The following is a 23,557-nucleotide window of genomic DNA, read 5'->3' as shown; positions in this document are numbered from 1 at the left end:
CAGGACTGAACCGCGCAGGTCCGAAAGAATCAGGAGACGCCCAGGTTATTTGCGTGACTACGTTGAAAAATAACATGTAAATAATATGTAAATAGAGGTAAAGTGTTTTCTGGGAGGGAGGAGTGTTATGTATCTTTAAATATTTAAGGGAAACAAGCACGTTGTTGATTGGTTGAAGCCGTTGAACTGTATATAAGGAGAGGTTTTTCCCCAGCCACGCTGCTGGGTTCACCCTATATTAAAGAGCTGTTGTCACTACCCTGGTCTCCAGCCTCATTACTTCCCGAACTTAACAGCACTTGGTTACCTATTCTTTGTCCAATGATAATTATATGTGTTTTTGCTTCCTATTAAATAATTGCTTTCATCTATAAAAATAGCCTTGATCATATCACCTTTGATATACCCAATGGCACGTGATATTAACTGTCCTTGGTTATCATACTAATAATAATTTTAGGATGCTGCAGATGCTACAATATTGCTACATAAATTATTTCAATATTATAAAGGCTGAAACATATCTTTTGGCAGATACTGAATGATTTCTTGTTCCTATCCAACTTCAGCTTCTCTCATTTTCATTGTTGATTTTACCTAACAAAAAATTTGGATTTAGATGTAATTAGTGCTACAAGAAGTTGAGTTTGCATTCTTTTGGAAAATGAAGCCTTACATATGGCTTATATTTTGCTTCCAGTAAAAAAATATAATCAATATTTCCATTTAAAAAACAACAACAGCAACATGTTGAGGAAATTGCTTCATTGTTTCCCTTTTAATTAGTCTGGAATACAATGTGAAGCTCATTGTAGGGGCCTTTGTCTGACAGTTTCTCACAAAATGCCTCAATTTAAAATAGAATAGAATAAGTGAAGCGGGCGACTGGGCATTGGGTGGGCATGGGTGGTGGGGGAGGGATTTTTGCTACTGGTTCTCCGAACCACCCACCACCAATCGTATTGGCTGGTCCTGTCCGAACCGGGAGCATTTCAACCCTGAACTCAGCTGAAACTGAAGTTTATCAATATGGAGGACATTCAGCTGAAAAACAGGACAGAATGTCACAACTCAGACTAAGAGATCCCATAGTCTGAGGCAATGTATAAAAAGCCTTCTCTCTTCTACTCCCAAATATTCTAGATACAGAAGTTGGCAGACATGGAAATTTAATCTTCAATGTGCAAAGCAAGCAGTTTATCCCACTGTTAATTTAGGAAGCATAGGCATCCATTTTTCCCAAGGTATGCTGTCTGAGGAAACTGACTCATTCTGCCTTAATGGTAGACTCCAGCTTCAATCATTCTTGGAAACGGCATGCCTTAAGGTAGAATTGAAAAAGATGGTAGCCCAAATTGCACAATACCAGCCTTTCCCTAATTGAAACTGCTCACCAAACATTCTTTTAAAAGTTTGGAGAGTGCGTTTTCTTATAGTAATAGTAGCATTCGTTCTGCTTTGAGTATGGCCATCATTAAGTGTGGGTGTGTTTGAATGCCTTTTTAAATTACATTTTCAACGTTATCAAAGTGACCTCTTCTAGAGGGAGATCCGTTCCTTTAAGCAACCTTTCCTGACCTCTGCAGCTAAAGAACAAAATAATGGAGTAACAAAAACACTGACGCCTGCCAAAGAAGAAGGAGTTCCTGTGAACGGGCTGAAACAATAAATCTCCTCCATGCTGAATTCCCGGAGGGAGGCTGTCGTATTTCCTCCTGTTCTTTATCAAGGTCCCCCAAATAAGCAGGATGGGCAGTGGCTCTCCACAGCTGGCCTTACTCCCTCTTTCTCTCTGCTACAAACCTTTCCCACCAGCTAATTACAACCAGGTTGGGTGAGAGAGCTTTGGTCCTCCTGCTGCTGCTGCTGCCTTTGGAAAGAGAGGCCTGGAGTACCCTGAAGGATGGCTGGGAAGCTGTGGAGCACTGTCCTCCTTTCCCTGGCTCTGTCTGGCTTCTTCTGTGAAGAGGGTAAGGCCCCAGGTTTCTTTGCCCCCCTTTCAGCTTTCTCAGAGCAGCGGAGCTAGTGAAGGGGCAGCCTGTTATGCTGCCATTTTGTCACCGGATTGCAGTCATATTTGTTTGGGTCTCAGAAACCGTGCCTCTACTATGGGAAAAAAACCCACATGCTTCTTTCTAAAACTAAAAAGTAAAAAGATCTGTCTCTCTTGTACCTTATCAGTAAACTTGTCTAGAGGACTGGCGCCTTGTAACTGAGGATAACAAATTATTATAATTTATTTAGCATATGGCAGCTATAGAGGTCTTGCAATCACAGATATATAAATTTAGTTTAAATAAATGTTATTGTTTGATATCTAAGGAAGCTAACCACCCGATTGCTTCTGGTGTGGCTGCGGTAACATCATCCCAGGTGCCTTGAATTAATTAAAATTTGTATTGTCATACAGGCATCCAAAATGATTTTTAGAAGAATTTCCCACCTGTGATAAAAAATCATAAACTCCTTTTAAACTCCCTTTTACAACCTTGTAATCCAGGGTAATTCAGAGTAGAGACGGGTAGCTGGGTGGAGCTGAGCATCACAATCATGCTAAAAATTAACTACTTACCTTAGAAATATTGCATTTAAAGAAGTAGGTTGCTTTTCAAGCATAGTTATTGGAAAGAAACTTCTTTAACCATAAGAATTTACTTTGCAGCAAGCAAGCATTGGATTGCATTAGGGTGCTCCTTTGGTATAATAAGATCCATTGTATTTAATGAACTCAGTGCCAGAAAAAGAAATATGCTGTTATTGTGTGGCCATTTTCTATTTGTATTTCTAATTTTATGCTAGTCAGAAGAATAAGGTGGGGAATAAAGCAATGTCCTGGCAAGAATAGAACGCTCTGATCTGTGACAGTTTGGGGAACATAATGCAACTAGGACTAGTGATATTACAGATTCATTTCTTAATATTTATTATGGATTCTAGCGTTGGTGCATTGTGTGGTAATCTTTAGAGGGCTGCCCATTTATCAAGGAAGTAATTCAAATCAATAATCAGAAAGCAACTAGTACTATTCCTTTTTCAAAACACTCTGAAAGAACTTGAGGCCAGAAATTTCATTTAGCAAGAAAGAAATTTGTGTTATTGTTGTTAATTCTAGTGGTGCCTTCTAAGTTGGTGCATAGTATCCTTTTATCCAGTGGTGAAATCCAATTTTTTTTACTACTGGTTCTGTGGGCGTGGCTTGGTGGGCATGGTGTGGCTTGTGGGCGTGGCATGGTGGGTATGGCAAGGGAAGGATATTGCAAAATCTCCATTCCCACCCCATTCTGGGGCCAGCCAGAGGTGGTTTTTGCCAGTTCTCTGAACTACTCAAAATTTCCACTACCGGTTCTCCAGAATCTGTCAGAACCTGCGGGATTTCACCCCTGCTTTTATCCTTTCACAGATGTTGGGATAGACCAATTGAATGGCTAGCAACTATTGGGACCCTTGTGGTTAAATAATTATGCAATCCTAGGTACTGAATTAAAACAGCCTTTTGTTGCAAAAGAGAAGACTGGAATTAACAGAGTTCTCACTGAAAATTCTGTTTGCATCTCAAAATTCTCTTGTATTTGTCAGTGCTAAGATCTAAAAATCCTTGATATATCTATGTCTGATATATTTACATGTGCATAAACACACTTAACATGGAGAAACATTACTATTGATAACCAATAGTATAACCAATGTGCTTTTAAACAGCAAAATAAAAAGGGTTTGAACAAGGGACAATAAAAAATTTGTATTCACATGAGTAAAAATATGTGGGTGCATGTATATATTGCTCAGGACGAACTGAGCAGATGAATAAATACCATTTTATTCAAGATAATAAATCTATATTTTTCTGAACTCTGGATGTCTACCCATATTCCTTTTATTGGTTATTAACTAAACTTTGTAACTTGACAATACAGGATATAGAATCAAGGATTAAAGTTACAGGAAAACAGATTCCTGTTGAGTGTTATGAACAGGAAGAGCAATTCAGCAGTCCATAATTAGAAGATTAAAAATTCCATCACTAGATATGATAACGCCTGGATAATCATGCTTTAATTTGGATTCCTATCTGGAGCAATGGGTTGGTTTTAATGGTCTAAGTGACAATACATGCTCAAAAAAGGGAGAAATGCCATTGACATTGGATGAATTGATAGAGGGGATTGAGTTGGATCATCCAATTGGATGTTCTGTCTCCTATTCTGTCTCCTGGAGTTTAAAAAGTCTTATAGACATCTAGTATGTGAGTATATAGTAAGGCAATGAGTCACAGGGCAGCTACAGAAGGAAAAGATGGAAGTGCTTTGAAAGAGTTGAGATTGTGCCAGGTTTGCACCCATACACATACTCAACAACCTTCATAGAAAGAAATTGAAAACAATGTGCAATCTGGTAGATACGCACAGTATAATCGTAGAATTGGAACTGAATCATTTTAGGCCATTAAATTGATTTTGCCATAATTACTCCCTAGTAAACTAAACCTCACTCCCTAGAGAGACAGTAGCTTAAATAATGAAACAGCCATTGAAAACTATGAAGAACAAAGTGTCCTAGGTTTCTACATTTGGTAAAGGGGGTGTGTATGTATATACACACACACACCCTTTATCAAATACAGTTAGATAGATAGATAGATATTCTGTTTCCCCGAAAATAAGACATCCCCTGATAATAAGCCCAATTGGGCTTTTGAATGCATGTGATAAAATAACCCCCCCCCCCGAAAATAAGCCCTCTCAGAAAATATTTAAATGCATGCATAGCCAGTCTCCACCATTTCCTCTGCTTAGGGAGACAGGGCCGGAAATCAGTAAGACGGCAAGAGAAGCCCCGTCTTGCTCAATGCGCCTCCAAATAATAAGACCTCCCCGAAAATAAGGCCAAGCACTTATTTTGGGGTTCAAAAAAAATAAGACAGGGTCTTATTTTTGGGAAAACATGGTGTGTGTGTGTGTGTGTGTGTGTGTGTGTGTGTGTGTGTGTGTATTCTTTTGGGCCTCAAAATAATCACTACCACTTATTTTCAGGAGGTGTTTTATTTTTTTCCATGTACTGGAGGCATACTTCTGCTTGCCCACAGTGGGGCAAGAGACTGTGTGGCATGCCGCCAGGAAGCAGGGGGGTGGAGCTGCTATAGCTTACCTTAGGGTCTCCGCAACCAGGCCACCCATGTCCCAACATGCCTTGCACAGTAGCTCCAGCAGCCCCAACCAGTTGAAGAAGTGGGCTAGCGATCATGTAGTTTCCTGATGCACATGGCTATTGGTGCTGTTGTTGCAAGGCAGGTGTTGGGGCGTGGATGGCCTGGCTGTAGGGCCCTGAGGTAAGCTGGTGCGGGGCAGGTGGGGCAGCTCCACCACCACCCCGCCTCACCTTATGGCCGCAGCACGATCAACTAGATGAAATGGGCAGATGCCGGCTGCACAGGCTGTTAAGTACCGCTTACATTAGGTGCATGTAAAGAACATGCTAGGGCTTATTTTCGGAATAGATCTTGGTTTTAGGGAAACATGGTATATACTATATATTCATCTATTTTCTGACAATATATGAATGGACATAAATCATAACATAATTTGCAGCCATTATTTTTGTAAATAATGTTACATTGCCAGTGTAACTAGCCATATAGATATATAGCTAGCACCAAATTTGCAAATCAATATCCATATGCAAAATGTCATAGAGATATCACATATATCTGGCATACATTGTAGTCATTTAAGACTGCTATGCAACACTTTGGATTTAAGGTTAAATGGATGTTTTGGAGCATAAAAGAACACAAACATGCAACCCTTTAGCAATTCCTTAAGCTAATCCTTTCGTAATATTAAGTGGCAGTAATGGAAAGCAAAGTCACAGCTTTTCAAGTGCCACAGGATATCCTCCTCCTATCTTTTGAAGTCCTTTAAAAAAAAAAATCATAGAACTGCCCAGAATTTTACTCTACTCAATGCAAGCCATTCTAGGGCAGGAGTCTCCAACCTTGGCAACTTTAAGCCTGGTAGACTTCAACTCTGGCAAAGCTGGCTGGGGGATTCTGGGAGTTGAAGTCCACCAGGCTTAAAGTTGCCAAGGCTGGAGATCCCTGTTCTAGGGGGGAGATTTGTATGTGTGTTAGTTAAATATATTAGTATGCTATAAGATTATAAATGGATACCACCTCACAAAACTCCCTTATTTTGTGGCTGCCAAAACATCTCAATACTACACTCCTAAAAACAGTTTCAGCAGTATTTTTTTTTTAATGGTTAGTTTTGGAAAAGACATAAAATAAGTTTTAACATGTTTGTTCTCCATTTCAGGGGCGTTCATGGGTTGATAAATGGAGGACATGCCTATGAGATATTTGTCCCATTCCCTTTTTATGAGCATCAGTAGACCTTAAAAAGAGGCAGGGCTTTGATCACATGATCATAATCCTTTTAGCCCTTCCCCCGAACGTCTGTCTCAAACCTCCTAGCGTCTCAGTAAAATTCCTGTACCACAGAGGATTCATGTTTTTCCCTCAGAGACATTTTCTTTCTTTCCTTTTTTTAATTTTAACTGTTTTAATCCAGTAAAAAAAATTATCACTCCCATGCAAACGCATAGCATCTAAAATTCCTCAATCAGCATAGATGCTTTTCCTTTAATTCCCAGCTCCCAAATTGTAATAAAATTATAGCTTCTTAAATATTATTCATAATAAGAGAATCAGTCCCCAGAACAGTTTCCGCTGAGGTTCTCTTTTGGGCTACTTATCTGAAGTGTTAATACTTGAACAGTGTTGAAGACCAAGTATCAGGGGTGCTATTCATCAGGATCTGACAGGTTCTGAAGAACCGGTAGTGGAACTTTTGAATAGTTCAGAGAACCTACAAATACCACCTCTGGCTGGCCCCAGAGTGGAATGCAGAGGTGAAATGCTCCTGGTTTGGACTAGATCGGTCAGTAGTGATGGCGGCGGGTAGTTCGGAGAACCAGTAGCAAAAATCCTTGGCCCCCGCCCATGCCCACCCAATTGTCCATAACAGGTAAAAAACAAAAAAGGCTCTGACAGCACAATCATCAAAGCCTTTTTTTTAAAACTTTTAAAAGCATTTTTTTAATAACCTATTCGGTCGAACATTAGGTTATTAAAAAAATGCTTTTAAAAGTAAAAAAAGGATCGTGCGCAACAGCTGATCAACACCCCCCCCCGTGCTGTTCTACTTACCCCATGCCTCCTTTTGGCGTGTACTGCATGCGCGCGCATACCTCGCATTTGATGCATGATGCACACTGCACACGCACGCACGCAGCGTGCTTGCACAGCCAGCGAACTGGTAGTAAACCAGTTCAGATTTTACCACTGGTGGAGTGGGAAAGAAAATTTTGCAATATCCTTCCCCCAGGAGTGGGGAGGGAATGGGGATTTTGCAGTATCCTTCCCCTGCCACGCCCACCAAGCCACGCCCACAGAACTAATAGTAAAATAATTTGAATTCCACCACTGCCAAGTATAGTTATTTTAATATTTTCTACAGTGAACCCAGAAATGAGGGGGAGGGACAATGGGAAATAACAAATTCTCACATATTCACTTATCAGTTTCAGTTATTAGTTCCCAGCTGTAGTTTTAGAAATTATTCTTGTATTTGTCCAAGAATATTTGGTCTTGATATTAACTCTACTACTGCAATTTATATATTTATTTTGGTTAAAGAAAAAAAACCTACTTCAGTGTCAGTTGTGGAACAGATAAGAAAGCTAAATTAGTTAAGGAAATTGGAGTAGATTGGCATATTTCAGTTGAAAAAGGAAATAGGATTAACCCCCAGAACACATGCTTTTGGTTGATATATTCTGCCTCCCTAGTAAGAACCAAGGAAGGCTAATGATTATAGACAGCAGTATTTATACAGTATTGTCAAAACCTACAAGATGGTGGCCATGGTGTCATGATCAAAGTTCTAACCCCTTTGCACTAGTATGTGCCATCACTGCTGTATAAAGAAGGGAGGGTTTTGATCATGCTTTTGTGCCTGCTATTTTGCAGATTTTGATGCTTCCTGGTAAATGGTATAGACTAAGAGGTCTATAAGGGGCGTGCATAAGAGCACAAACGTGCCTACCGTTCCCTGCCCTATTGTTCCTCTTTATTATATCCAATTAATATACTTATTACATACTTATGCTCATATATATATGCTTATATATTATATAGTTATTTCATATTAATGTTTATATATATTGTTATGACAAAATAAAATAAAAAATAAAAAAATGACCATGAGGGATAGGACTTGTCAAATCATAGAGTGTACTCATGGTAAACCTTAGAATAGAATAGAATAGAATAGAATAGAATAGAATAGAATAGAATAGAATAGAATAGAATAGAATAGAATAGAATAGAATAGAATAGAATAGAATTTTTTATTGGCCAACTTTGATTGAACACACAAGGAACTTGTCTTGGTGCATATACTCTCAGTCAGTGATGGGATTCAAATAATTTAACAACTGGTTCTCTGCCCTAATGACCAGCTGGGTAGGCGTGGCTCGGTGGTCATGTGACTGTGTGGGCGTGGCCAACTCAACATCACTCACATCGATAGGTGCTTACCCTTAGCTGTTACAATGTAATAAGGGTTAACCAGAGGCAGCTTCTGTAAGCAAGGCAATAAAGATTAGGCTAGAAACAACGCCAGAACGTTTCCTTCCTGCCTTCCTTACAGGATTAGCCCTGTAAAGTGGAAAAAAAACAAAAGGAGATTTCTTTCAACAACCGGTTCTCTGAACTGATTAGAAAGTTAACAACCAGTTCTCCCGAATAGGTGCGAACTGGCTGAATCCCACCACTGCTCTCAGTGTACATAAAAGAAAAGATACCTTCATCAAGGTACAACACTTACAACACTTAATGATAGTCATAGGGTACAAATAAGCAATCAGCAATCAATATCAATATAGCAATCAATATCAATATAAATCGTAAGGATACAAGCAACAAAGTTACAGTCATACAGTCATAAGTGGGAGGAGATGGGTGATGGGAACGGTGAGAAGATTAATAGTAGTACAGATTTAGTAAATACTTTGATGGTGTTTAAATTTAAGAAGTAAATTGTCACTAACTAGTAGATAATGGGAGAAATGTACTTTCGGGCTTGTGAGATTCTGCTAATGCAGCTTTACAATAAAGTAATATTAGCTCATCTGCTCATGTTTCCTGTTTGGTCTATAGGTTAAAACAGATTGTGATTGGAAAGTGTGATGCTTCATTCCTTTTTCACTTAGTAATCTTTTTAGCCATTGTACTTTATATAAGTGGAAATCAGCGGAATAACATTTTAATTGATTTTTTAAAATCTTTCGGGAGCTGATGAAAAGCAGTATGCCAATTTCTCTGGAGCACCCACCTTCTTTTGATATTCCAGTGTCCTAATGCGCAGGCTCTAGCAAGTGATGGAAGCCTTATATAGTTTATCTTTGAAGTGCTGAGATGAAGATATTGTGAAGTTGCTTTCACTTCCTGCTCAGTTTTAATTGTTTTCTTTATTAATCACGATAAAATGTCTCTGGTGCAAAAATAAAAGTTGTGCAGTGCATTGTAAGAGTGACATTAAAGGGTGAGGGGTGCAAAATGGCAACCCTTGGGGATATAAAAGTTCTCCATTTATTTGGATGCTGTCTAACAAATAAATAATCTCTTATTTTCTGGTAAGTCTGTGAAAGAGCTTAGCTTGGCCAGATAGAATAGAATAGAATAGAATAGAATAGAATAGAATAGAATAGAATAGAATAGAATAGAATAGAATAGAATAGAATAGAATAGAATTTTTATTGGCCAAGTGTGATTGGACACACAAGGAATTTGTCTTGGTGCATATGCTCTCAGTGTACATAAAAGAAAAGATACCTTCATCAAGGTACAACACTTACAACACTTAATGATAGTCATAGGGTACAAATTTAACACTTAATGATACAACACTTAATGATAGTCATAGGGTACAAGTAAGCAATCAGCAATCAATATCAATATAGCAATCAATATCAATATAAATCATAAGGATACAAGCAACAAAGTTACAGTCATACAGTCATAAGTGGGAGGAGATGGGTGATGGGAACGGTGAGAAGATTAATAGTAGTGCAGATTTAGTAAATACTTTGACGGTGTTTAAATTTAAGAAGTAAATTGTCACTAACTAGTAGATAATGGGAGAAATGTACTTTCGGGCTTGTGAGATTCTGCTAATGCAGCCTTACAATAAAGTAATATTAGCTCATCTGCTCATGTTTCCTGTTTGGTCTATAGGTTAAAACAGATTGGGATTGGAAAGTGTGATGCTTCATTCCTTTTTTACTTAGTAATCTTTTTAGCCATTGTATTTTATATAAGTGGAAATCAGCGGAATAACATTTTAATTGATTTTTTAAAATCTCTCCGGAGCTGATGAAAAACGGTATGCCAATTTCTCTGGAGCACCCACCTTCTTCCGATATCCCAGTGTCCTAATGCGCAGGCTCTAGCAAGTGATGGAAGCCTTATATAGCTTATCTTTGAAGTGCTGAGATGAAGATATTGTGAAGTTGCTTTCACTTCCTGCTCAGTTTTAATTGTTTTCTTTATTAATCATGATAAGGGGCGTGCATAAGAGCACAAATGTGCCTACCGTTCCTGTCCTATTGTTCCTTTTCATTATATCAAATTAACATAGTTATTGCATTCTTTTGTTTATATATATATTTTTCTTATATGATGCGTGGTGGTTTTATGTCAATGTTTGTATACTGTTGTAACAAAATGAAATAAAAAAAATGTCTCTGGTGCAAAAATAAAAGTTGTGCAGTGCATTGTAAGAGTGACATTAAAGGGTGAGGGGTGCAAAATGGCAACCCTTGGGGATATAAAAGTTCTCCATTTATTTGGATGCTGTCTAACAAGTAAATAATCTCTTATCTTCTGGTAGGCTTAGCTTGGCCAGATAGAATAGAATAGAATAGAATTTTTATTGGCCAAGTGTGATTGGACACACAAGGAATTTGTCTTGGTGCATATGCTCTCAGTGTTCATAAAGGAAAAGATATGTTCATCAAGAATCATAAGGTACAACACTTAATGATAGTTATGGGATACAAATAAGCAATCAGGAAACAATATCAATATAAATCGTAAGGATACAAGCAACAAAGGTACAGTCATAATGTCATAAGTGGAAGCAGATGGGTGATGGGAATGATGAGAAGATTAATAGTAGTGCAGATTTAGTAAATAGTTTGACAGTGTTGAGGGAATTATTTGTTTAGCAGAGTGATGGAGTTTGGGAAAAAACTGTTCTTGTGTCTAGTTGTTCTGGTGTGCAGAGCTCTATCATTTTGAGGGCAGGAGTTGGAACAGTTTATGTCCAGGATGTGAGGGGTCTGTAAATATTTTCACAGCCCTCTTTTTGATTCGTGTGGTATACAGGTCCTCAATGGAAGGCAGGTTGGTAGCAGATAAAAAAGGGAAGCTGCACTGAAGAAGGTATTTCAACTGAGATCTGCAATTATTTCTTCTCACAGCTTTAAAGCCAGGAGATATATGTCATCATTTGCACCTCTTGTCTTGACTAAATATGATTAGAACAGGTTAGCACAGAGGTCTTCAAACTTGGCAGCTTTAAGACTTGTGGACTTCAACTCCCAGAATTCTGGGAGTTGAAGCCCACAAATCTTAAAGCTCCAAGGTTGAAGACCTCTGGGTTAGCATATAAATGAAGGCTCACCAAGGAATTGCAGAGAGATACACAGACACACAAACATATATATGCATGCATTCATACATATGTACATACATACACACTAACCTTAGAGAAAGAAAAGAGAATGGAAAGACTTGCTAGACTGATGTCAGCCTTCCTGCCTAAACCAGACAGGAAACATGACTAGATGAGCTAATTCTACTTTATTGTAAAGCTACATGAACAGAACCCTACCAGTTTGGGTATAAACTTCCTGCTGCCATTTTTAACCTTCTGATCAGTTAGGGTGGGTCCTTTCTAAGTTTCTTCCTCTTACCAGTAACTCACTGGGGCTCCTTCCGCCCTCATCTGTTTACTAGACAACATCGTTTCTCCTCAACCCCCTCATCTTCTACACATTCCTTAATACTGAGGTCTTCAAACTTGGCAGCTTTAAGACTTGCGGACTTCAACTCCCAGAATTCTCCAGCCAGCATAGCTGGCTGGAAATGTTCTGGTCCACCAGCAGCCTGCGGAGCTGGCAATGTACTCGGACAGCAATGAGGCTGAGGAAGAGTGTGGGCCAGTCCTGGAGGCTGGGAAAGGCCCGGATGAGGGCTGCATCAGAGGCTAAGGTGGGGCCAAGGCCATTGGGGAGTAATGTGCGGACTCCAGAGCCTCCAGAGACCGGCAGTAATGAGGCAGAGGAACAGAAGGAGCCTGTTCCTAATGCACGCATGAGAAGAGATGCCAGAAGGCAAGCAAAGAAGATGACTCACGAGTAGGGCCAAGAGATGATTGGCCCCTCCCATAAGGATTAAAAAACCAGCAACAGCATTTGGGCTCTTTGCCAGAAAACAATGTTGATAACTTCGTCTTGTTGCATTTATTTTGTATCAGTGTCTACTGAACTTTTGCCAAGAAAGGCCTTTGGCAGTTTGCCTAATTAGACCAAGTTTGGTGATAGGACTGAGGAATTGTGTTGGGAGGAATTTGCTTTAATTTAATTGAACTACGCTGAGAATGAAGTAATTCTCAGCTGTTCGAATAAAGTTTGTTTGTTTTTACACCGACTGAGTTTCCTACTACCTACTTGGGCCTGGGTCACAACAGGAGAATTCTGGGACTTGAAGTCCACAAGTCTTAATGCTGCCAAGTTTGAAGACCTCTGCCTTAATATGAGATTTGCAAATAGCATCATTTAAAAGGCTCCACCATGGTTATAAAGCAAGATGACTGATTCGGTCATCTTCTGGTATTCAAACCCATGGAAAACTGTGTTCCAGTGTTCTCCTTGTGAGAAACTGCTATCTGGAGCGCATGTAAATGATCTCCTGTCTTCTTACCCTGAGAGGTTCCAAAGAACTGGTCTACTCACTGGTTCCTTGGTCTCCACTTTCACAGAGGCATCTGCAGTTTGCAATGTCTCCCCTGGAAACCTCAAAATTATACAATTTTATACAATTATACAATTTAGAAGACTAAATAGGAGTTGAGCTCAGCTTGAGGACAACTACCATTTAACTTAGGGGTCCCCAACCTTGGCAACCTTAAGCCTGGTGGACTTCAACTCCCAGTATTCTGGGAGTTGAAGTCCTCCAGGCTTAAAGTTGCCAAGGTTGAAGATCCCTGATTTAACTTGTCCAAGCCTCTGCAGTTATCAATTATTCAGCCAAAACTGGTTGACCTTAGAAGTCTGAGTAAAGACTCCTCCTTGAATAGGAGATCTTCTGGATATTCTATGACTCTTATATAGGTTGTTAAACATCCCCACACCAGTGCAGTAACACTGCCAAGAAACTGCAGGAGTTTACCTCAATTTAAGGACATTTTTATCTATTTACTTGTTATTTTATTTATTTAGTTTGTCAAACATGTACAAGAAAACAGGTATATGTAGAAACATGGATATGAACATAGGAAATGAATATGAGTAAATGGGGACAGTAGGAAAGGGACGGTAGGCACCTGGTGCGCTTATGCACGCCCCCTTACAGACTTCTTAGGAATGGGGTGAGGTCCACGGTAGACAGTTTAAGGTTAAAGTTATGGGGGTTTGAGGATGTAACAACAGAGTCAGGTAGTGCATTCCAAGCATTGATCACTCTGTTGCTGAAGTCGTATTTCCTGCAATTGAGTTTGGAGCGGTTTACCTTGAGTTTGTATCTATTGTTTGCCTGTGTATTATTGCGGTTGAAGCTGAAGTAGTCATTGACAGGTAGGACGTTGTAGCATACAATTGTATGTACTACTCTTAGGTCAGACTGTAGGCAGCATAGGTGGTAATAATAATAAAATAATAATAATAATAAATAATAAAAAGTAGGTAACCTCATTATCTTAAGCTGAAACCAAGAGAACTGTCAAAGTAGACCAACCAACCTCAACTTACTTCTCTTGATACCATGTTTCCCTGAAAACAAGACCCTGTCTTATATTTTTTGAACCCTGAAATAAGCGCTTGGTCTTATTGCCATGCGCTCAAAAGCCCGATTGGGCTTATTATCAGGGGATGTCTTATTTTGGAGGAAACAGGGTATTTAAGGGGAAATTTTAATCATTCCTGACTTTCTTATCCATGTGTTTATATTTGTAATAACAGATCAATATCATGACTTTAATGCATTAAGGTTCTCTTATCTTGCAAAGGGGAAGGTACAGGTGAACAGATAGGATGGAAAACAAGCCTCATTTTTGGACTGGTCAAGAATGTATATGTTTGGACTGAATTCAAAGTGGGTTATAAATATTTGAGCAAAGAAGTTTGTATTTTCAAACTTTGTCTTCTTTGCAAGTGCATATTTATTCATATACATTATGTCCACAGCTATTAAAATTTATTGCAGCAAGCCTGCTTCTTATTTGGATAAGTTATACTAACACTAAAGCTACTTTAAAAATAAATCCAGTTCTTGAGACATGCTGCTAGTAATCCAACGTGCTCACACAATTACCCTAATCTCATTTGTGTTGACCCAATATTTTTTCATAAATTAGAGATGAGAGTGACCTTATCAACTTAAGCAAATTATCTGGCTATTTCCCACCGCTTTCTACAGACTAGGTTTTAATTTAAGTATCTTACTTAAATAACCAGAATTTTTGCTGGTCATTTTTTTCCCTTCCAAGCTTAACTAGTAAGTGCCTATATACTTTTGGTGATATGTCATTTGAATGAGAAGTTTTACAAAATGTCACTTTCGTTCCTAAATAATAGACTTGGTCTTGATACTCCTGGTATTTTTTCTCCTTCTTGACTTATAATTTTCTGATCTATCTATCTATATATCTCTCTACCCATCTATCTATCAGGGGTGGTATTCATCTACCTTCGCTACTGGTCTGCAAAAGTGAGTGCATACACAGAGTGTCAAAAATGGAACATGATGATGTCCAAGCGGGTAGGCGGAGCCTCCCACAGCTGCCGCTACCAGTTTGCCCGAACCGGATAGAACCGGCTGAATACCACCACTTATTTATATATATATATATATATATATATATATATATATATATATATATATATATATATTATATATATATACACACACACATACATACATGTATGTATGTATTTGATAGAAAGGGTTGGAGCCTAACACATGCAAATGAATGATCTTGCCATTCTTGAAAACAAGTCCCATTAGTTAGTTCTCTTTTTTTTTTTTTTTTTTGAGAAAGTCTTTAGCAACAGATCATTTTAATCACTGTGGGGGAAAAAGGACTGCAATATCTAGCACTCTTGCTTTCTCTTTCCCTGTCTGGAAACCAAAGTATCTACCATGAATGATAGAGAAGAGGCAGGTGGTCACTCTCCTTCCATTCAGAGACAGGTAGTCTTCACAAATTGTAGTAGTTTGTTTAAACTATTTTTTAGCCCTAAAAGTGGATTAATGTTAAAGAAAAAAATAAAATAAAAAGAAAATGTCTTCTAGAAGATTGTCCACTAGCTATAGAATGCCTGCTGGATAGCTAGTTCACAGATGCCTTCCACCTATACAAAAAGAGAACAATGTCAAAGAACAGAAGGAGAAGAAGGAGAAGGAGAAGGAGAAGGAGAAGGAGAAGGAGAAGGAGAAGGAGAAGGAGAAGGAGAAGGAGAAGGAGGGGAAGATTATTCAAACATTTTTAGGGATGATATAACCTTTCAGAACATAACGCTATAACCTGATGTGCCATAGTCATCAGCCATTTCTTCATCTTTTCATGTGTTTTGGGAAAGGATGTTATTCATGGTGGACTAACATCCAGGTAGAAGCAAGATTAGCATTCTCTCTGTAAAGCTGCATGTGGGAATCTAATGCTGCTCGGTGATTCTAACATAATCATTTTCTTCCAGGAACATGTCAGGAACAAAGCTGTATCATGAGCATATAAAAGATAACAGGAAATTCTAAAAATAATTGCATTATGGGAGCCATTTGCGGTGACCCTCTTCAGGCAGTACACAGCTTAATCACATTCTTCTGTTAGAAGTTAGATGTTAAGGTCAAGCTAGTTACATACTAAAGTGAGACTGAATAATACGAAAACAACCTCCGACCTCATTTGTCATAGAGAAGAGCTTTTTTTTCCTCTGCCTGGAATGATAAACACTGTTTTGATTTTTCTCGTCTATACAATGACTGACTGATAACAGTATTTGCTGAATTTCTAAATGTTCTCAGGTGAACATGATCACAACAGCCCTGGAAAGGTATCTCCATTTGGTGGACACATAGGCTACCTTTGAGGCAGAGAGACTGCATGAAACAGATGAAGCCAAGTTTGAGTTCTGAGCTTGGTAAATGACTTTGATCAGGCATCGCCTCTCAGCCCATTCTATTGTACAAGATTCTTGTGGGGATAAAAATGATAGGAGAAGCATCTGGAGAAAGGGCAGACTGTATATGCAGCAATTCGTGAATAAGCAAATGATGCTAGCTTTTCTGCTGAAAGAATTGGTGGAGAGGAGGAAAGAAGGAGAGAGGTAGGAATAACTCAGAGGTGGCAGGGACTTTGCAGGTATTCTAGCCCAGGGGTCTGCAAACTTGGCTCTTTTAAGACTTCTGGACTTCAACTCCCAGAGTTCCTCAGCCAGCAAAGTCCACAGGTCTTAAAAGAGCCAAGTTTGCAGACCCTTGTTCTAGCCCAACCCACTCTTCAAGCAGGAAACCCTATATCGTTTGGGTGGTTTCCCAGTCTTTTTTTAAAAACCTCCAGTGATGAAGCACCCACAACGTCTGAAGGCAAGCTGTTCCACCAGTTAATTGTTCTCACTGTTAGGACATTTCTCCTTAGTTCTAAGTTGCTTCTCTCCTTGATTAGTTTCCACCCATTGCTTCATGTCCTGCCTATAGGTGCTTTAGAGAATAGTTGACCCTCTCATTTTGTGGCAGCCCCTTAGTTATTGGAACACTGCTAGAAGACCCCGAGTCCTTCTTTTCATTAAACCAGGTATACCCAATTCATGCAACTGTCCTTTATATATTTTAGCCTTCAGTCCCCTAATTATCTTTGTTGCTGTTTTCTGCACTTTTTCTAGAGTCTCAACATCTTTTTTTTATATTGGGGTGACCAAAACTGAATGCAGTATTCCAAGTGTGGCCTTACCAAGGCATTATAAAGTGGAGCTAACCCTTCAAAAAGATCTAATCCTTGACTCATGAATTCTCTCTCCAGTTACCCAATAGGAGAGTAGAAAATCAGGATTCAGAAAGGGTCACATTCTTCAGCTCTTGGAGTAAAGATTCCCTTGCTCCTGCTCTACACACACAAAAAACAAACAAACCAACATCCATGAAAATGCATTCCCAATCCATGTTTTCATTAGATGCATACATTCATCTTTGCAAAAAGACCTGAGAGATGGTGGCGAGTCCTCTTGTTTCTGCTAAATAGCCTCACCTGCCTATGTTGCAGAAAGATAGTGTGGCGGCATATTTGCAAGCAAGCATTTTTCACAGTAACTCTAATCATGGTTTTAGGTTACATTTTAGAGCTACACTATTATGTGTGCATAGGGAAGAAAGTAATGGCTCACTTGAGAACACAGGCTCACAGGCAGATAAACCTAGAACTTAATCTATGCTGATTCAATACACAGAAGAAATCTACTTGAGCTCAGCTGTTCATAAAGAGATTATGAAAATGACTAGAAATTTTAAGTGGGTAGGTCAAGATTGGATTTGTTGATTTAGGGGCCAGTAATCTTCTAGCGGCTTAGTGGCTAAGCTTAGCTTGTTGATCGAAAGGTCGGTAGTTCAGCGGTTCGAATCCCTAGTGCTGTGTAATGGGGTGAGCTCCCTTTCCTTGTCCCAGCTTCTGCCAACCTAGCAGTTCAAAAGCACGTTAAAAAATGCAAGTAGAAAAATAGGGACCACCTTTAGTGGGAAGGTAACAGCATTCCGTGAGCCTTTGGTGTTGAGTCATGCCTGCCACATGACCACGGAGACGTCTTCAGACAGCGGCTCTTCGGCTTTGAAATGGAGATGAGCACCACCCACTAGAGTTGGGAATGACTAGCACATATGTGCGAGGGGAACCTTTACCTTTATCTTTTTAGTTTTTTTCTAAAATAGTTCTTCAGTAAGAACTTACTTGAGCAACATCTTACTTGAACAATATGCCTATTGCTGTTTAGGCATATTAGAGCAAAGCAAAACCAGTAGAAAATGACTAGTTTAACTTCGTTACCCACTCTCCCCCATTGTTCTGATTTCAGATCAACTAGAGCAAGGGCCTGGATTAATGCACAGAGATACAGTCCTGGTAATTCAAGTAGGTTCTCTGCCTCCAAGCCCTAGTGCAGGAGGGTTAGACTCACATTGTCACGGCAACATCATGTGACGTATCGGAACTTTTTCCCCCTTTGCAAAACCGGGTGTGGGCGTGACCAGTGTGTGATGCATTCAGCCCATGGGCCGGGAGTTTGATATCCCTGCCCTAGTGGTTAGAGTGCAGTACTGCAGGTTACTTCTGCTGATTGCCAGCTGCCTGCAATTTAGTAGTTTAAATCTCACCAGGCTCAAGGTTGACTCAGCCTTCTATCCTTCCGAGGTGGGTAAAAGGAGGACCCAGATTGTTGGGGGCAATATGTTGACTCTGTAAACCAGGGGTCCCCAACCTTGGTCCCTTTAAGACTTGTGGACTTCAACTCCCAGAGTCCCTCAGCCAACTCTGGGAGTTGAAGTCCGCAAGTCTTAAAGGGACCAAGGTTGGAGACCCCTGCTGTAAACCACATAGAGAGGGCTGTAAAGCACTATGAAGCAGTGTGTAAGTCTAAGTGCTATTGCTAGTGCATCCCTCTCTAGCTGAATAAACAACCAGGCTTTTTAGCACAAAGCACACATCATGAGAATCTATAGGATAACATACAAGAATCTACAGAGATTAATAAATGAGATGAACTTTAGAAACTAGAGAACTCCTCTGCACTTGAGCGTGGCGTGAAAGTCTGATTTAGCTCACAGTAAATGTGCATAAGATTGCTGCACAGATTAGTTAATCAGAGTGATTAATCATCTAAGGCTTGAATTGCAAATTGGAATTGCCTCTCAATTTATTGACAATAAACAAAGACTCTGGGATGAGAAACACTTAAAGGGCCTTCCATCACAGCAGGCACTCAACTTGGCTGCTTAAATCCCATTAATTCAACTTGCTTCTACACCCACCCAACATCTATTCTGTGAGCAGCAAGGCATTTCTATAGGGGTATAATCACTTCTGCCTGTTCTGGATACTTAAGCAACTCCTTTGGTGTCATAATACACATTTTGAAGTAAAGATTGCAATTTTCATGGTACTGAAATTTTCTGATCTTTCTTAACTGCCAATAGACTTTTCTTGTGCCTGAGTTCTCTACTATAATTTGCTTTTCACACAATAATATCTGTCATATAATTAAGCCTTTCACAGCAGATTGACCCAGTCAAGATGTCAAGCACAGGGCCATTTAAATATATTTACTGGGGGAGAAATGCTAAACTCAAAAATATATCCCAGCTGGTTGCAGTTGTACAATCATGTTACTTACTGCTACTTACAGATGCAGGGTTAACAATAAGTACCTCCTTACAAAGCACCACTTTTTTTATTTCTATTTTAAAAGTATTGCATTTACAATGAGCAAACAAATTATTCCTCTTCTTGGAAACTGAAATCTTTCTACTGCTAGTATAATAGGTTCAAACCAAAAGAATTCATATGATTTTCTCTCTTATATATATATACAATGAAAGTAAAAATGGCCACAAATACAGCTTAGTTCCTGGTGATTATAATAATAATAATAACAACAGAGTTGGAAGGGACCTTGGAGGCCTTCTAGTCCAACCCACTGCCCAGGCAGGAAACCCTACATCATCTCAGACAGATGGTTATCCAACATTTTCTTAAAAATTTCCAGTGTTGGAGCATTCACAACTTCTGCAGGCAAGTCGTTCCACAACCATGCAATTTTCTTGGCAAGATTGTAGAGATGTTTTGACATGGCTTTGTTCTGAGACGTTTATTTGGACTTTCAAGTCTAGTCTATAGCCCTGAATTTTCAAGTATTAACTAGGCTCAACTTTCATTAATGTCAAACAAGAGAGGCACTTGAAGACATGTTTCCTTCACTTTTTAAAGTTGTGTAAAAAAGGGGGGGAGGAGAATATATCAGGTCCAGCTTTTCATGATGCTACTCCATGACGTTATTTAGAAGCACTAGACTTTAATGAAACAGAATGGCAGAACATTTGACAGATAAATGGAAATGCTTCACATAGCTCAGAGTACCTGTGCAATTATAAAGAGATGTAATCCACCTGGCTAATTTTAAAAGCATTTGAACAACTATATGAAGAGGTGATGGGACTGATGTCATATTAGGATCAGGATCAATCAAGATCAAAGGCAGGTTGGTTGGTAAAAGGGGAAATTAAGTTTGTAATTATTTCAGCTGTTTTATTAATGATATAAATGACTAGGCATGCTTCTTGTTTTTTTAAAATTATGTTCTATATGATTAAAAGAATTATTATTTAGATACAGCTCAACAGAACGTTTGATTTCATCCTGTGTCTTCTAATTAATTGCTAGCTAGGTATGTGACAGAATTGGTTCAAACTTATGGGTTTTGTTTTGTTTTTGTATCTTCTACAGTTACCGTACCCAATAGTACTCAAGGAACTACTGGTAAGCAAAAACATGTAACCATATCATGAAAACAATGGCATCAATTGAGATCTCTTTGTACTCTTTTCATTTTGGAGAGTTACTCATAGTTATTATAAAGCTATAATAAGTCAGTTACTCTCCCCCTATAGAATAGAATAGAATAGAATAGAACAGAATAGAATAGAATAGAATAGAATAGAATTTTTTATTGACTAAGTGTTATTGGACACACAAGGAATTTGTCTTGGTGCATATGCTCTCAGTGTACATAAAAGACACGTTCATGAAGAATTCTAAGGTACAACACTTAATGATAGTCATAGGGTACAAATAAGCAATCGAAACATATTAGGAAACAGTCAATATAAATCATAAAGATACCAGCAACAAAGTTAGTGTCATAAATGGAAGGAGATGGGTGATGGGAACATTGCAGAAACTGGGAGAGAGGAGAGGCAGTCTCCTTCTTTATGTGAATATAACTACCATAAGACGATTTAATAACTGAAGCTGTGGAACATCAAAACATCAGCAAAGAACATCTAGAAGAAGCCTGTCAAACTCCCAGCCCATGGGCCAGATGCATCACACACACATCACTCAGCCCGTGGGCCAGATGCATCACGCCTACACCCCAGGGGTGAAATGCTCCCGGTTCAGACTGGCTCCCCTGATCCGGTAGCGATGGCGGCTGCCGGTTCGGAAAACCGGTGGCAAAAATCCCTGGCCTCACCCCCCCTGCCTCTGCGGAGCCGCACCATCAGCAGAGGTTTTGTGTTTTTTTTACTTTTAAAAGCAGTTTTTTCTTCAGCCAAAAACATGCCTATAAAAGTAAAAAAAAAGACTTTGAGGCCATGAGGCAAGCCTCATGGGATCATCAGAGAAGCCTTTTAAAAACTTTTTTTTCCTCTGGCAATCCCAGAGGAGTTTCCTGATCCTCACAGGCTTTTAAAATCATTTGTAACAACCTCTTACAACAGCCCATCCCCACCCAATCGCCCCTTCCCCACTTTCCTTATTCCTGCTCCTTTCGGGCTGGCAAAGCATCAGCAAAACAGGCAGTTTCAGTTGCTAGCAGGTTCAGGCAGATGAATATGCCTGTGTAAAATCCATCTGGCTGAATCTGCTAGCAACTGAAACTGCCTGTTTTGCTGGCTGAGGAACTCTGGGAATTGAAGTCCACAAACCTTAAAGTTACTAAGGTTGGAGACCCCTGATCTAAAAATATAAATAAAATAATAAAATAAAATATTTGTGCAGCTTTCTGAGATTTGGTGTGTTTCTGTAGTGTTTCACTCTAACTACACAAACACACAAAATCTCACAAAGCTGCATGTGGCATTTTGTGTGTGTCAGTTGTGTTGTGTTGTGTGTGTGTAAAGTGTGAAAGTTGGTTTTTGAGCTTTTTGTGACTATGTGAGGTTCCTGCTTGTTGCAGGGGCCATTTTAGGTGAAGTGCAGCTGCTTTTACATTGTGTGTGAGTCAGTTGTGTTGTGTTGTGTGCATGTAAAGTGTGAAAGATGGTTTTTTGTACCTTATTGTTTTTTATACTTTGTTTATTATTTTTATTATTTATTGTTATTGGCCACGCCCACCCAGTCATCTGACCACCAAGCCACACCCACCAATTAAGCCAAACCCACATAAACGATAGGGAAAATTTTTAGATTTCACCCCTGCTACACCCGGTTTAGCGAAGGAGAAAAGTCCCAATACAGCACATGATGCCGCCGTGACAATGTGAGTTTGACACCCCTTGATCTAGAGTACAATAAGAACTTGAAATCTGTAAAGTAATCCTATTAATCTAAATAACAAAGTGGACTAGATCCTCACATCTGTAACTTTAAGCTTCTCTAATATTTAATAGAGATAGATAGTACTTTAATTTGATCTCAAAAAGCATAGGAGAGCTAATTGAAGAATAACAACTTTTATTGATATCCCTCATCAATGCAGCTATCCCATGTGCCTATATAGTTAACTGGGGCACTACCCTCCACTAGGCTATGCATTTACACGTATGTAAATGCTGGGATTCCATTGATCGTTAATATTTCTGCATGGCTGAGAGTTAGTACATAACCATGTGGAAATTTTCCAACAAAGCCCTTTCAGGACCTTGGAGAGCACATTGCAAAAGCTACACCTAAAAGGCAGATTACACACCTATCTCAGGATTTTCAAAGATCCGGCAAAGCCAAGAAATCCTTTTTAGCTCCACCCCTTAAACCTAAAGACCCTCTAAGCATTAAACTCAGGCATAGCTAGTAAATCATGGGAGAATCATCAGAATCTGAATTATCTTCAAGCTGAGAAGGCACAAACAGGGATGATGTGGGCTTTCCCAGAATTGACATTGCAATGCATTTATTATATGCAGAGTTCTTTACCTATTTTGTAATAGGTCAATGTGGGGATCTGAAGATATTTGTGTTAGAACAAAAATATTCATGTTGCTATAAATTCTTCATCCAATATGCAGCCACCTGTATAGATATGCAATATTAAATTTTTTAAATATAATTTCAAGAGACTCGGCGTGGGAAGTTTCTAATAATGGATCAATGTTAAGGTAATTTCTTTAGTTTGAGCAGAAATAGTTCTAAGTTATCTAGATGCACATATTTTATTCCAGTCATGTATTTGTTTGTTTAATTAATTAAATTCATTTGCTTCCCATTGTGAAATCGGAGGCACTTTAAGGTATATAGGT

The 23,557-nt window shown here is 39.1% G+C and overlaps 1 protein-coding gene across 6 annotated transcripts in view; it reads left to right on the top strand.

Annotated features, from left to right (window-relative positions):
- Nucleotides 1–1,741: 1,741 nt before the first annotated feature.
- The window catches only part of EMCN (endomucin), a 63,369-nt gene continuing 41,553 nt past the window's right edge, over nt 1,742–23,557 (top strand). For 4 of the 6 annotated variants that reach the window (XR_009156289.1, XM_058192890.1, XM_058192893.1 and 1 more), the window contains exons 1-2: nt 1,743–1,970; nt 20,826–20,858. Coding sequence is in view for 5 of the 6 variants with exons in the window: in XM_058192890.1 (XP_058048873.1) it covers nt 1,904–1,970; nt 20,826–20,858 (100 nt within the window). In the remaining variant the exon portion in view is untranslated. Of the gene's footprint in view, nt 1,971–20,825; nt 20,859–23,557 lie in introns of all 6 variants that reach the window. The other 2 variants (XM_058192891.1, XM_058192889.1) reach the window with 2 other exon arrangements.

The sequence above is a fragment of the Ahaetulla prasina genome, chromosome 8 (genome assembly GCF_028640845.1).
Source record: "Ahaetulla prasina isolate Xishuangbanna chromosome 8, ASM2864084v1, whole genome shotgun sequence".
Taxonomy (NCBI): domain Eukaryota; kingdom Metazoa; phylum Chordata; class Lepidosauria; order Squamata; family Colubridae; genus Ahaetulla; species Ahaetulla prasina.
Note: the sequence above shows the minus strand (reverse complement) of the source record. Positions and strands in the feature narration are given on the sequence as shown.